General features: G+C 46.2%; 1 protein-coding gene across 1 annotated transcript in view; it reads left to right on the top strand.

The window, feature by feature from the left end:
- Positions 1 to 1,134: 1,134 nt before the first annotated feature.
- GCLC (glutamate-cysteine ligase catalytic subunit) overlaps positions 1,135 to 15,620 on the top strand; it is a 35,052-nt gene continuing 20,566 nt past the window's right edge. Inside the window, exons 1-2 of the mRNA XM_069805968.1 lie at positions 1,135 to 1,380; positions 15,344 to 15,456. Coding sequence (XP_069662069.1) covers positions 1,231 to 1,380; positions 15,344 to 15,456 — 263 coding nt within the window. The 5' untranslated portion in view covers positions 1,135 to 1,230. The remainder of the gene's footprint in view (positions 1,381 to 15,343; positions 15,457 to 15,620) is intronic.

Raw genomic sequence — 15,620 nt, 5'->3', positions numbered from 1 at the left:
AAGACAATTAGGCAGTTCTTGTCAGTAGAGTCATTCAGTTAATGAAATATCTAATAATATAGTTCATCCATTAGTGGGCTATACCACAATTCAAATATTCTACTAATTCTCAAACCCTTAGCTATGGAATCCTGCTGCATACCAGCCACGCTTGTCCCCGCGGACTACAAAAGAAAAGCTCTGTGAACGTATCGAAAACAAGGGTCCAGGAATAACGCATTTCAGCTTCTCAGAAGTGAGAGCCTTTCTCTTTATGTTAATGGAGAGTTCCTTATTTCTGTCTCTTCGTTTAGAAAACACTTCAAGTAGCACCGACAGACCTTCCTTCTATTTTCTATCAAATGTAAAATACACACCATGACATGGCCCTGCTTCCTGAAGTGAATGCCGTTCCGATCTCCTCCAGGACAATTCCCAGGTAACTAACTCGTTGTTAACATCTTCGTGAGCCGGGCCTTTCCTCGGGATGTGGGCTCTACAGCCCGAGCAGACACGTCTCGGGGAGACGAGGTGTATCTCTCCGGAGCCTCGCTCTACCCACTCGAAGCATCTACAGGCACCCCATGTTTCTGAGGCGCGTGCTCCGATCTATAATAAACACACAACCGCTTTCAGGCCACCGTCCGCCCTTTAGGACCTTTATCTGGGCACTTTGAGTCACCCAGGGGTCCCTTTCCACCGGGAACAGCAGCCAGGCCAGACCACCAGCCACCCCCTCCCACCCCGGCCGACCCGGGGCGCGGTGAGGGCCGGACTCGGGACCGAGGAGGACGCTTTCCCGCCGCCATTTCAGCAGGCCTTCCGCAGGAAAGGGACGCCTTCCCCCCCGCCTCGCCGCGTTCGGGGCGTGCTCCCGGAAGGTAACGGGGCAGCTGCCCTCACACACGCCGGCAGAGCCCCGCTTTCCCCCGGCAGATCCCCGCTTTTTCCCCGATATTCGCTTTTCCCTCCCCGCCCGCGGGGCGCTGAGGAGAAACCGCCGCGCACAGGCCCCGCCCCCCCCCCGGGCTGAGGCGCTGCGCGGCGGGGCGGGGCGCCGGCCTCGGGGGGGCGGGGCCTGTGGCGGAAAGTGCTGAGTCACGGCCTGACGCGCCGCCGCCGTCACGTGCGGCGCCGGGCTCGGCTCCCGCCGCCGCCGCCGCCGCGGCGCAGAGCGCACGCCGCCGCGCAGGCTCCGCTCCGCTCTTCTCTCTTCTCCTTCCCTTCTTCACGGCTCCGCCGCGGGCCGGCATGGGGCTGCTGTCGCAGGGCTCGCCGCTGAGCTGGGAGGAGACGCGGCGGCACGCGGAGCACGTGCGGAAGCACGGCATCCTCCAGTTCCTCCACATCTACCGCGCCCTCCGCGATCGCCACAAGGACGTCCTCAAGTGGGGCGACGAGGTGAGACCCCCCCCACACACACACACCCCGGACCCGACCGGCACGGCCTCTCCGCGACCCGGGCGCAGGGTGCTGCGGTGCGGCCCGGGCCTTGCCCGCCGCGGTGCCCGGGAGCGGGTCCGCTCAGCTCGGCCGCGGTGGCTCGGCGAGAGCGGGGGGGGGGGAGAAGTTCAGGCTGCCCGGCGGGGCTTTGTTTCTCCCCCCATCCCCGCACGGCCTCTGGCTCGCTCGCCGCCTCCGGTTGCGCGGCACGGTCGCCCCGGTGTTACCTTGTGATTTATTATTTTTTTTTGAAGGCTACGACAACTTTCAGCGGTTCCCTCAGGCGTCCCTAAATCCACGGAGCGGCCCCCCTCGGGAGGTGCGCTCCGGCGAGCGGTGATGCCTGGCAGCGCTTGCTCGTTCCCGTCACTTTGTTTTCTCCGGAGCGAGGTCCCATTAGAGCACGTGCACGTCTAAATTCCAAGGTACTGCCAATTCGGCCTCGGAATCTGGTTTTGGGAGCAAAGCGGGGACCTGGCGGTGGGCAGGTGGGCTCGGCAGCGGCAGCCCCCTCGCCACGCACCAGCTCCCGCCGTGGTCCCTCCCGGCTCGTCCCAGTGGAAAGGGACCCGCCAGGCCTGGCTTTACCCCGAAGTCTTCCAGGCGTTTGGCGCAAGTCAGCCTGCCTTTTGAACAAGGATGAGGAGGATCGCTCCGGTCGTGACTTGAACTTTGTTACAGGTGCTTTGTGCCCAAGGACCGTAGCTTTATCCGTAGGTCTTGTGGGTGTTGCTGTGCAAACCTGCGCCGGATTGTGTCCCAGCTTGACGGCGCCCTGCGAGGAGCAGAGTCTCCCTCCTGTATTGATCGGTGGGATTTCCCGAGGGTCTCCGCTTTCCCTGGAGACAGGGAGCAGCTTCGCATGTGCTGCACTAGAAGCCATGCTTTGTCATGCTGTTTGTCACTTGGAGGTGTCTGTGATGTGACTGCAGGGAAGTTGGAAGAGCAGAGTAGAAGGTGAGCAATGTGGGGGCTTTTGTGAGAAAACATTGTCCAGGTGGTAACAGTAGCTGTTCACAGATGCTCTTTGCCAGAGGAAAATGCAGTTCCCCTTGTGTACCTTGAGAGACCTTGTCTCTTAAAGCCTGTTCTTTTAAGGAATTGCTGTCATGCTTCACATAACTAAGTGTCATGGTTTAACCCCAGCAGGCAGCTAAGCACCACACAGCCGCTCACTCACTCCCCCCCACAGCGGGGTAGGGGAGAGAATCAGAAGGGTAAAAGTGAGAAAACTCGTGGGCTGAGATGAAGACAGTTTAATAGGTAAAGCAAAAGCCATGCACGCAAGCAAAGCAAAAGGAGGAATTCACTGCTTCCCATGGGCAGGCAGGTGTTCACCATCTCCAGGAGAGCAGGGCTCCAGCACGCATCACAGTTGCTTGGAAGACAAAATGCCGTCACTCTGAACGTCCCCCCCCTTCCTCCTTCTTCCCCCAGCTTTATATGCTGAGCATGACGTCCTATGGTCTGGGATATCCCTTTGGTCAGTCGGGGTCAGCTGTCCCAGCTGTGTCCCCTCCCAACTCCTTGTACCCCCCCAGCCTCCTCGCTGGTGGGGTGGGGTGAGAAGCAGAAAAGGCCTTGGCTCTGGGTAAGCACTGCTCAGGGGTAACTAAAACATCCCTGTGTTATCAACACTGTTTTGGTCATAAATCCAAAACATAGCCGCATACCAGCTACTGTGAAGAAAATTAACTCTGTCCCAGCCAAAACCAGTACGCTGAGCAAGACAAGCAACGGAGCACAGGAGCTGCTTTCAAGAGGAGTGAGTGGGGGCCTGGCTACTAAAATCTGTCCAGTGAAGGGAATGATGCTGCCAGCATGTCTAGTCTACACTGCAGGGTTTTGCAGCCAGAGTAATGTGGACTCAGGAAATTTAAATGTATCTATCCCTGTCTGACATCTCTGTGTTCCTACATCTCTTGTATGACTGCAGTTACTGTGACAGAAGAGCCTCACCAACAGTCTTAAGTTCAGGAATATAGACGGAACAGAGTCTCCCTATTGCTCTGAGACTTAGCTTGAGGGTTTTCTCATTAATCTTTAAGACGGGGTTCTCATTTTTCAGTGGGTGTTACATTTTAGTTGTCCTTGCTTTCTCGGGGTGAGGTTTCACAAGATAGCTAAGGTGGATCTGCTGGTGAGCTGGCTCGGCTTCCCTCTCCTTGCTCCAGGCTCGTGTTTCTTCTGCCTTCCTTGCATTGTTACTGGCTACGTAACTTCAAGAAGTTCACCCAGCAGAAAACTCTTCTCCCATTCAGTTTTCTAGGGTGGTTCTTTTTCTCAGCAGAGCTTCCACTGTTTCACAAGTTCTGCTTGATGTGAGGAAAGTAGCAGGAGCGTGTGCAAGAAAGGGGCAAGCAGAACCAGCCCCTGCAGCACCTGCAGCTAGTCACTTGGTAAGCTTAGCTCTACGGTGAAACTTGCACCCCAGGAGCCTCATTCTTCCTTTGGTGTAGGGACAATACTGAAGAAAGTATTTATGCTTGGTAAACGGTGGTGTGTTATGTTTAAGGAGATTCACAATTTTGTCATGCCTAGTGTGGCAAGAGTCAGAATTTTAAGACTGGTATCATTACAGCCACGATTCTGATAAGGAGGTAAGAGCTGTATTTGAAATGCCTGTGAACATTAGAGAAGGTCAGGTAACCTGGTTCATCATCTGCCTCTGATTCTACCAAATGGTAATAAACTCAGGTGTGGCAACTTATCTTTATTCTACTGTATTATGCAATTATAACACAGCATTTGGGAGTGTGTTAATGTACCAGATACCTGCTGCCCATCTGCTCTTGTTGTGCAAATGCAAAAACATACCTGTCTCCATAACTTATTCCAGCTGTGCTGTAGATAGACTGGTGGGGAAAGCACTAAGTTTGTTTTTCCTCTCAGATATCTAGTTATTAGAAAGTGGCGCCACATTTACATGCAGCTTAGATGAATCAACTGACTAATTGGATAATTTTCATAAAAAGCCTTTTGTGTACTTTGACCTTCATGTATAAAGTCATAGCCCGAGGCTATTTCATTGTTTTAAAAACCTCTTGAAGATAGAAATCAAGAATGAAGATGATAGCCCTCATGTAATGGTAGAGATGAAATCAGAATAAACAAAATTACTTCTATGTTTGAGAGATGTTTCTGAGACCGTGTTTGGCGAAAGATGTATTTTTTTGTTTGCTTCATTTTTAAGGAATGCGTATGAGGAAAAAACCAACTTTCATAGCACATACGGAGTTTGTCTTTCAGGGCAGACGTGAATACTTTAAAGATTGTCCCCATCTAGCTGATGCTATTGTGAAAAAGAAATCTGGTGTTTGCTCGTGAGTGTAGAACCAGCCTTTGCTTTGGATCTGTTTTCAACAGGACTCCGCTTCGCACTGTGTGTTGTAAGACTCGTTATAGAGCTGTGGTGGTCCTTTGAGGTGCTTGTAACCTCCTAGGGACTCCACTCCCTGTTGTGCTAGGGAATGAAACTGTGGGGAATCTTTATATGCTTTCTGCCTCTTGGGTGCCAGACAGAAGTGTTGAGGCTAAGTGCTAATGGAAAAGGATGGTGGCATTTGCTTTGAAGGAAGTGAGGCAGCATCACAGCTTGCATTGCAGGGTAGCGTTCCCTAGTGCTCCCATCCTCACCTAAGTAAAGAGCTGGAAAGGTCAAAACACTGGTTCTGCTACCTCTTGAAAAGTCAATCTGCAATCTTCTTGTTTGCAGGGTTAGCAGAACCAAGGGGTTTACCAAACAGCTGTTGTCTCTTTTGGGGACAGTTCTTTTTTACTCTGCTTTTCCACAACCATGAAGTCTTTGTGATGGTAAAAAAAAAAAAAAAAAAAAAAAAAAAAGACTAAAAGTGTGAGTGTAACAGAGAATAAGACTTGCTTAAAAAAAAAATCTTTCTAAAGGTCTCTTTGAACCTGCATTTGCAGGGACAGATCCTTTGCCTCTATCATCCTTCTGCCTCATTTAAAACTGACAGTTGGCCCCTCTGTTTATGCTTGGCTTCTCCTGACTGTGGAAAATACAAAACACTGAACTATCTCATTGTCCCTCATCAAACCCCTCCTTATTATCCTTGCCTTAATGCCCACAGAAGTTGGGCAACAATTAGATCTGCTGATGAGACCCTGTCACACTAACCAGTACGGTCTCACGGTCTCCTTGTTGTTTTCATGTTCCTCTCCCACCAAACAATGTATGCTTATCTTTGGGTTTGCAGAGTAGTGGTCATTAAGGGGTTTTGTGTTTTTTTTTTTTTTAATGCAGCAGACACAAAAACCTGCAACTTCTCAGTACTGTGTTTTAAAACTCCAGTAGAGTTAGTAGATACTGTGTGAAATGATTGGTTTGTGCAGCTTGGCAGATATTAGTGGTACCAAAAGAGTTTAAAGGGGTTTTGAGAGTAAGGCAAAGCCTATTCTGCTGCCTCCCAGCTTTTGTCCCCAAAAGTTCTCTTCTGTGCCAGGGCATTACCAGTCTCCTGTGCTGTTCAGTGCCTCTTGTCTGCTGATTGCATTTCTCTAGCTGGCGGGTGTTGCTTAAATTTCACCTTGCAGCTTAATGTGGGCACTTGGATCAGACAAGTGGAATGGCTGGCCCGTGGCTAGGCTCACTGCCATTGCTTTGTGCTGAGCATGCACACGAGTGTACGAATCACAGCAGTTTGTGCGTAACTACATATACTTATGAATTCATACGTGCATGTAATACTTATTTTCTTTGGTCTGTTTTGCTGCTAAATGGGACAGGTTGGTTGTTCTCCAGGCTGAACACCTATGAGAAGAAATTATACAAGCAAGAAGAGTTGGAAAAGGAAAATTGATGGGGGAAAAAGAAATGATAAAGAGTAAGGAGGAGCTGCTTCAGCATATCAAGATGTCAAGAAAGGAGTGCTGGAGAAAGATCCACTCAGAAGGAGGGGTCTAGAAAGCAAGCATGGGCAAAACATGACAGTTTTATTTGAAAGTATATGTGAATGAAATGGCAATCTGACTTGCCCAGCCTTGTTTAGTGAAATTGGACATAATGACCCTTTTGTTGTGTACGAGTCTTGTTCCTGTCAGTGTTGGGACGTAGCACACAATAAGCTGCTTCAGCTTTTAGAAAGTTGTTTTCTTCATGGAAACTTGAAGTCAAATTTGGAGCCTTTGAAATAGGCATGATAATTAATTGTATGAGGCAGTGTGAAAAATGTGCCACCACACTGCTTGCAAGTTGAAGTCTTCCTGACGTAATTCTGTGGGTTTTCTTTTATTGCCTGTTATCTCTTTCTCAGTCTTTTTTAACCTTTTGGTCTGTCTTCTGTACTTTTGATTCATTCCCCTCCTTATCCATTAGTTTTTTAATTATACTTTGTAAATAAGTTAAATGAGAACTAAAATGAACATTTGCTGCTCAGCACTTCCTCATGCAAGAAGCAAAGCAGCCCTTCTCAGATGCTGCAAGAAGAGAGGCCAGAGGATTCTTACCAGAATGTCTGAAAGGTGTTGCTTCTGATTACACGATGCATGATCCTCTTTAAAGCTTTCTCCGTTTTCCTAATGAAAGGCTGAGCTGTGAAAAGAGCTGCTTTTCCTTTTGAGTGATTCTTCCCAGGGACCTAGCTATTGCATTAATGTCTGCTGCAGTGTACAGCCGGTATGTTTTTGTTTTCTTCAGGGCAGTAGCAATGTGTAAATGATGATCAGTGACGTTGCATCACAGTCTGCAGGACTTCAGAATGGTAAAATAATTGCTGCATCTTAAGGAAATGGATTTGGGTTCAGATGCACACAGGTTGAGGCTCCTGTTTGTCTGTCACCCATTTAAAACCAGGAACAAAGTCTAGTGCATTTTTTAACAGCGGTGGATCTAGCCCACCAGCTGCATAAAGTAAGTACAACTACTATCCGTAAAATACACAGATGAAGTTTTGGTCATCTCTTCACTAAAAGACAACAGTGAGGCTTGGTGAGACACACACACACACACACGCACATGGAAATCTTCAAATAGAGTTAAGGAAGGACTGTGACTGGTAAAAGAAGCAGTAGGTTCAGAGTGCATCACGGTGTACAGGAAAGGTGGTGTTCTTTTCTCATTTTACAAGAAATTTGGCTAACCTAATGGAACAGAAAAGCAGCAGATGTCCTTTTAAGATAATTACTTCACAAAGCCTAGATGTCCTGTGGAACAAGATGCCACATGATATCTTTGAAGCTGAGATAGACGCTTACATGGATGACAAGAATAGACACTATTATTATTTCTTTAAACTCCACGTGCTGCAAGATGTATGTCACTCTATCCAAACCACTTAGGTAATTGTTGAATGACTGGTGGGGTTTCTTTAATCTGAAACTTTGTAACTAGCTTTTTACTCTATATGTTATAAATAAAACAGAGTCACAAAAAATAGTTGTTGTGTTTTCCTGGCTGTCAATAATAGATCTTCTTCAAAAAAAAAGCAGCCAAGTCATTATACAGACTCATCATCAATATTATGATGGTCTGACATTCCCACTTTGTACAAACTGCTGCAATATACCAGTGTGCAAAAATTGCTTTGTTTTAAAGCTTTTCCTGGGAATCTTATGCTTAGAATAAAGCTAACGTAGCCTGAAGTCTTACAAAATTGTTTTTTACATTTGAACTCTTGTCATTTGAAGACGATCACTTTTAGTCTCCTCCTCCCCCAGCAAAATTCCCTGAACAGAATGTGTTTTTGAATTTCTTTCATGCAGAAATTCCTCACGATGGCCCCCTGCCAAACACCACATGTGTGGATGCATCTGAATGGGAGCTGTCTTAATCAATGTACTCGCCTGCTTGCCGCGTGGGGGGAAGCAGCCCTCATGAATGATTTGGTTATCTGTCACGTGTCTGCTTGTTCATCCTTTATCTCTGAGCTTTATTTGGCTAAATAAAGGGACAGTGGCATTATTTGTTTACAAATAGATTTAGTGCTTCCATAATACGTTTTGTAGTTGCACCTGCTATTTATCATGGTGGTGTTTCTGGGCAGGGTCTGAAGGTACAATGTTAACGCATCAGTTCATGCTGCTTGACAGCCTTGAATGTGTATATGCAACCTCTAAAATGAGTACGCTAATGCATGCAAATAGAACTCCTTAAATCTTGACTTGAACAAGATATGTGCCCTTGAAGAGTCTCTGTGTTTATTCCTTCCTTGGGTGCTTTGGCTGACAGTCCTGACACTACTTTTTCTGCCTGGCTTTAATCCTCGTGTCAGGGAAAGCCTAAACTGCATTACATCTAAATTCTCTAGCTCTCAAAATGTGCACGATGCGTTAACCTCCCCGATGACTTATACTTCGCTTCAGCTCCCTCTTGCTCGGTTCTTCTGTGGCTGGGTGTTAAGGTACACGTGGGTTGTGGTGCAGCACCGCTGACCCAGCTGGGAGCTTTGCCGCTGGATGCGTCGTGTGTGTGACAGCGCAGGACTTGCTGTAGTTTAGTGAGATGCTTTTTCAAAAGCTAATTCATGGCAAACAGTTTGGAGAGGGTTTTTTGTTGTGGGTTTTGGGGGTTTTTTTCCTAAACAGGCTGCAGTTTGTCATTGTGACCAGCCCCCACAGCAAGCGTTGATTTTCTCCTTCCTGATCTCAGGTCTTAGTAAGAGAAGCTTAAATTATCTGCCGTTTGTATGTTTCTGGTAAAGAAACATTCAGTTCACAGTGAACCTCCTTCTGTGGATGTCAAGTGAATTGTTACGGTCTTGTCATGGGATTGTTGTCTATCGTAATGCCTCTTTTGCCACAGGATGACTTCTTCTTACTGTGCACAGCAAGTTAATTAACAGTGTCAGAAGAATGAGTACAGGAAAGATTTTGTTGGTGTTGCTTGTGTGGTTTTTTTTTTTCTTCTTCTTGCTTTCTGATGCAAGAGGCAACTTACAAGCTTGTAGCATCTTGTTTCACAGTTGAATAAATGGTCTTTTACTAGTCCCTAAAATCATCTGTGTGGAATAGAAAATACAGCTTTGCAAAAAAAACTTGTTCTTTTCTGTTCTAAATCTAAAAATTCATAAGTGAGTGTCTTAAAGCTGTCTTTGCTGCAGAAATCTAAAATTAACATTATCCTAGTGGGTTTTTTTATAGTACTAACCTGAGGTGTTACATAGTACAGCAGTCAAAGAAGAGACACTTTGTTCTCTAATGCGCCACATCTTGTTCTTTAGAAGCATGCAAATGGTTATAACCTCTAGATTTTAGTTTTCAGTAACCCAGCTTCCTGGTTTGTGATATGTGCAGCAAAGGCCATCCTCTAGTCACATCTTACCACGTGCAGAAGAAAAGAAAATCTGCAGCCCTGATGTCGGCAAGTGGGAGGGGGAACAGGCAGGAGCGCTTAGCTGGGGCTGGCTGTGTTGACGGCATCCTCTTCGTTTTCTTTATCTGTTGTCATCTTTAATGTGGCGTAGAAGTTCTTCATTTTCTGCTTATTGTCAGTGTAATATAAAAAATCAGTTGTGTTTTAGGGCATGGCTTCTGTGAGTCGGTTTCATATAGAGCCGGACACAGTGCTTTGTTCGTTGAATTGGCCGCTTCCAATCTGCTTGAATCAAAATTAAGCATTTGGGGCAATACATTTGAATCTTTGGTCTGCTATTCGTGGCAGATTTTTGAAGTTATTGCTGTGGCAGAGAACACCCATGGTAATCTCATGAGTGTGGAAGTGCTCTGCCTCGTGCCACTGCACGGTCTGGGGGCTTGCTGGCTAGAAACAGGTTAACCAGCGTTTGTGGCTCTTCCAGACTTGTTTTCCTCTGAAATTTGCTCCCTCAGGCTTAGACTTGCTTCTCTGGGCCAGTAAACCTCCCATTAAAGGTGCATTACCAGCTGGTTATTACTGCGGCTCCATGTTTTATCACAGCAGTAGTGAGAAAATAACTGCATTTAAAAAAATTCTTGAGTATTATGCTCTACATTCATCAGAACTATGTGCACCTACAGAATAAATCTGCTTTTTCTATCTTAACACTGAAAACTTGTGGCAGACGTTCTTCAATGAATAGTCGGATTATTAAAACTTTGTTCTTCCATAGACTGTCATTTTAATGATACATGGTATTTTAATGATACATTAACTGACCAATAAATGTATGGGGGAACTACCTTTTTTCCCCCATAATGGAGCTTAATAACTAGTGAAAAGGGTTTTGTTTCTTTGATGCTCTTCAGAAGAAAGTTTACCTAGATTTTATTTTCTACTGTATACATAAATATATGAGGCATACTGCATGAAAATACTTATATTAAGTGTTGCAGTGGCTTTTGGTAATAGTAAACAAAAGCCATGAGACCTCATTGGGTGTTTAGGAAAAATTTCCAATTACTAGTAAAGCTCCAGGCTCAGCGGAAGGTACGTACGAGGAAACTGCTAACAGTTGCTCCAAGTACATACGGCAGTAGTTGCCCAGTGGAAGGAGAAAGAAACTGTCAGTAAGATAGTCCTCGAAGAACAGCAGTGGTCCATGAGTCACCTGTGATCAGGGTTTTTTTTTTAGAATCACAGAATGGTTTGGGTTGGAAGGGACCTTCAAAGTTCATCTAGTTGAACCCCCCCTGCTGTGGGCAAGGACATCTTCCAGTAGATAAGGTTGCCTAATCCAACCTGACCTTGAACACTTCCAGTGATGGGAGATCCGCAGCTGAGATGGATGATCAGGACTGTGGTAAAAGGTGAACACCGGGAGGTGTTTTTCCCAGGTAGAGCATGTACAGACTTGCATTGCTTTCCTCTCAAAAAAGCTTTTCAGATCATTCTTCTTAAACTATTTTCCTCTATTGTATAATCTTCTTGGCACCTTCCTTCTGAGCTTACCAAAGTCCAGACTATATGCTTACCTGTGTTTTCATATGCAGAAATACCTTGTGGCAAATACTTTGAATGGCTTTATTCTCAACTATTAGATAGGTTTTGTTCCCAGTGTGCTTAGCATGATGATGTTAAATTGAGTGTGCGAGGAGGGGGTTTGACGTTGGAAAGCAGACCAGTGCCAAGGCAAGTATTTGGACGGCGATATTGTGTGGGGCGTGTGTTGACTTTGGTTTTTCTTGTTCCTTAGAATTGCTACTGAAGAGTCACTTGACTGATATTTCTTTGGTTTTAAGTAGTGTCCTTTATGGAGAAATAATATGTGTAATTATGGTCAAATAACTCAGCATTCAAACACAATTTCAGACATGCTTACCCATTTCCAGCCAACAGTTGTCTTTCACTTTGCCACTGAGCAAGTCCAGCACCACTGTTTGGCTTCTTGCACGGAGAACGGTTTGGCTCCTCCTCCGTTGAGGGGCTTCAAGGTCTCTCTTGTGGTTGTATTTACAGAGGCGATGTCAAATAATTTTCAAAAGCTTGACGTTTCCTTGGGAGCCAACTGAGAAATAATCGTGACAAGTGAAGTAAAGCCGTTCTCGGGGCTGTCCTCCCAGCAAGCTCATGGTTCATGCTCTGTCTCTGGAAGACACAGCAGTGGAGTGGAGCTGGCCTGGAAGGAGTCTGTAGATGCAGTATGTTGCAGGTTGGTAGCCGAGAGGAAGGAAGCCTGTAAAGGATGGTTTTTCCTTGTGTTGGCTCATGGCTAGATCTCTCGTACACAGCTTATTTGCTTTAACTGAGAATCTATTTACTTTTTTAATGCATTTAACTTCGAACAATTTTTTCAGGCTTGCTCCCTGCGTGTGTGTGGATTTACAGCTTTTGCTTTGCCAAACTGTTCCTCCTCCTGGTAAGGTGCCACAGCGCTTCTGCGAGCCAGACAGACCTGGGCTTGGTCAGAGGTTCGTCCGCCAAAGCAGCGCTGAGCGCATCCGTCTGCGGGGAGAAGCTGGGAGGTCGTCCCTTGTCCTCGGCAGCCTGGCAGCGTGTGCCGGCCGGAGGATGGAGATGCGTGGGGTTTGGTGCGGGGTGAGACCACCGGCTGGGCACGTGGGTCCAAAGCGGCCGCCTTCCTTACCGTGGCAGGGTGGGCTTTCCTAGCTGGCTCTTAGCAAGGCAGCTTGTCAGCCTTCTGCATCAGTAGTTTGACCTGACGTGTATTTTGCTGCTTGCTAGAGAGACTAGTTAAAATTAGGAAGGCAAGTGATCTCTGAATGGCTTGCACGATGATGAATTACGAATGTCGGGTGAAACCCCGCATGTTTGGTTTTGGGACTCTTGAAGCTCTGCCGGGCATCCCGATGCTTTCAGCTTGGCTGCAATTCTCTGAACTTTGTGGATAGAAAACATGTGAGAAGTCTGTGAATGATGAGCTGAAGTTAAATGTAAAAATGCATGAACTCTGAATTTGTTTCTCTCCTTCTAGCTGTAGGCTAAATCTTTTGATGAGCTTAAATTAAATTCTTTAAGGATGCCTATTCAGTCAGTCCCTCTGTTGGCAGATACTCTGTGGGTTACTGGGAATTGTTGGCAGCCGTCTGAAGGTTTTTTTTTTTCTTTTCTCATTAAAATTAATGGCAGATCTTCTGTGTGTTAAGACAGCTTTGAAGATTTAGTCACTGTTTCTGGAGGCAAGTGTAGTAGTTGTTTCTAAAGCTAGATGCATAAATGCAATGTATTCAGTACTGCGCACAGATTATGAAACACTTTGTTTTCTTTGGTTTTGCCTTCTTGGCTTAATGTTTCTTTATGCTTTTGGCTTACTTTATGTCGTGAAACTTGTAATATGGTTTATAGGGAAGTGCAGCGTTCACACTACCAGCTCATTGCAGTTATGTTTGGAGAGGGGTCTTTAAGACAGGAGGCTAAACCACAGTAACATACTCACGTAAGGGTGGACAAATGTTCAGCTTTGTGGTCTCTCGAGGGCAGCTGTGGCTCCTTTGCCCTGCCTTCTGCCACCAGCCCGTGCCGGCGGTGTGGTGGGAGGCCGGGTGTGCGGTGGGCTTCGTGCCCGTTCCCACGTCCGTCCGTCCGTATGACTCGGAGAACTGTGTGGTTGCTTACCTCCTCTAGTTTAGGCTGGGTCCCAGTGAGGATGATGCTTTTCCAAAGCAGGAGGAGATGATGTTGATCGTGGTAGGAAACTGGAAGGTGGGAGAGAACTCACTTTTTATTGACAGTGATCATGGGTCGGGTATCACTGGAGAGACTGGTACTAGGCAACAGGTAAATCAGCACTGGAGTGTGTTCTGGTTGACTACCATCTGCAGCTATCTCAAGTAGATTACTGTGGCATAATACACACAAACCAGAAAATATACACGCAAAGAAATGCTGTCTTGCACAGAAATGAGAAATCATTATTTTTCTTCAGGGATTAAAATCTGATCTTAAAAAAATATAGAGAACATGTATAATTGCTGAATGAGTCCCTCTAGAGTTTGTGTCTAATCAGATTCTGTAGAATTACAAACACTCTTGGATAATGCTGCTTGTGATTTAATCACAAATCCCAACAGAGGATTATATTCATTGCCATAGTAGCTAGCAATAACTCTTCCATGAGCATGGAAGCAACCAAAGAACATGAAGCCCACAAATCTACTGTACAGTGTTTTCCAGCACACTGTAAAGTTCCCTGTTTTGGCAAGCTGTTTTCCTATAAACATCAGACTTCTGTACTAAATAGAAGTTCCCACGTGTTAATACGCTGCAACTTTAACATCGGCATCTTGTGTGAATCTAAGCTTCTGGAGCGGGAGCAGTGTGTTTGGCAGGTACCGGTGGATGCAGTTCTAGACAGTGTCGGAAAAGAAAACCGAGGAGCACGGCGCAAAACCTCTGACAAGCTCTAGCTGTGGAACCGCAGCCTGGATTTTTAACTACAGGTTGATGGAGCTGTCAAAGTCTTGGAGGCAGTGGTTTGAGAGCCTCCAAAAATAGGCACTGCGCATCACCGCTGGTCCAGCTGGGGGTTTTCAAAGCCAGCACCCTTGTGATGCATTTCCATGCACGACTTCTGCTTTTATGTGGCGGGTGGCACGTCACGCTTGGAGGCTGTTTTGTCTTTCACGCTTCCTAAACAGTGCAAAGCATCCTCTGCCAAATAGGTGTCAGGATATAGATTTTATCAGTAAGTACCGAAGGCCTATGAGGTCCAGGCAGCTGTTAAGTCGCTATACTCAGTGGCGCTCTAAAAATCCTTGCGGGAGCTTTCATAGCAAGCGTGCGTGGAATAGAAAGTTTGACGTGAGGGTGTTCCAGGTTTGGCTGCTTTCAGATAATCCGTTAGGGAACCGGTATCCTCCAGTGCTCGGATGCAGCGTTGGCAGCGCTGCTGTTAGCAGCTTGTTGGATGGAGTTCTCCACCGGCGTGGGTCCTGGCTTGGGCAGGGACATTGGGGCCAGGAGGTGGAGGTCCTGGGGGCAAGGTACGGCGCTGGGCAGGAGGGGAAAAAAAGGTTGGCAGCAAAGCTGAATTGGGAAGGGGTAGAAACCCCCCGCCCTGTGCCAAGAGCTGGAGTGCGTTAATAGCACGCTGTCTGCGACAACCGCGGGCTTTCCGTGGTGTAAATGAGGCTCTGCAGTGCTAGTCTTAAATAGCTCCAACGAGCGATGGGAGTAAATGGATGTCTTGGTTGGTTGGTTTTTTGTCAGCAGTAGAGACTGTAACTCATGGCATGACAGAGATGTTTGTGGTTAATAGCTTGCATAGGGGTTTAAGGCTTTTTTTTGTCTGAAAAATAATGTGGAGGCAAATACAAATTCAGGAAGCTTTTGGCGAAATATCCACAATTAGAAATGGAGGGGAAAAAATTTTCAAGGCCGCTTTCAAGGAATTTCAATTCTTTATTCAAGGTGAAATAAGCATGCAGCCATCTTCTGTGGTATTGTTACTGCATTCATAGTTAGTGATCGTTTTTAAGCTTCTGTAGAGATAAAGTTCAGTCTGACTTTTTTTTTCACTTGATGCTTAAGATTTGTGTGTGAACAAATTCTTACTATTTAATTGTTTATTTTGTTTTTATTGTTTACAAGGTGGAATATATGTTAGTAAAATTTGACCATGAGAATAAGAAAGTGCGCTTGGTGCTCTGCGGTGAAGAAGTTCTTCAAACACTGCAAGACAAGGGGGAGAAGGTAAACCCCAAGTGAGTAGCTGTTTCTTGTTCCTTCTTTTTCTTTTTCTTTTTTCTCCTGTTAGATACTGTACAGAATCTTGTAGACCTGGCTTAACTTTCAAGTCTGCTTTCGGTAAAACTGAGCCACAGATACCAATATTTTCAGATAAAGTTGGGGTGCAGGCAGTGAAAGA

Source organism: Haliaeetus albicilla, chromosome 18, assembly GCF_947461875.1.
Source record: "Haliaeetus albicilla chromosome 18, bHalAlb1.1, whole genome shotgun sequence".
Lineage (NCBI taxonomy): Eukaryota > Metazoa > Chordata > Aves > Accipitriformes > Accipitridae > Haliaeetus > Haliaeetus albicilla.
This window is presented reverse-complemented; position numbering and strand designations above follow the sequence as displayed.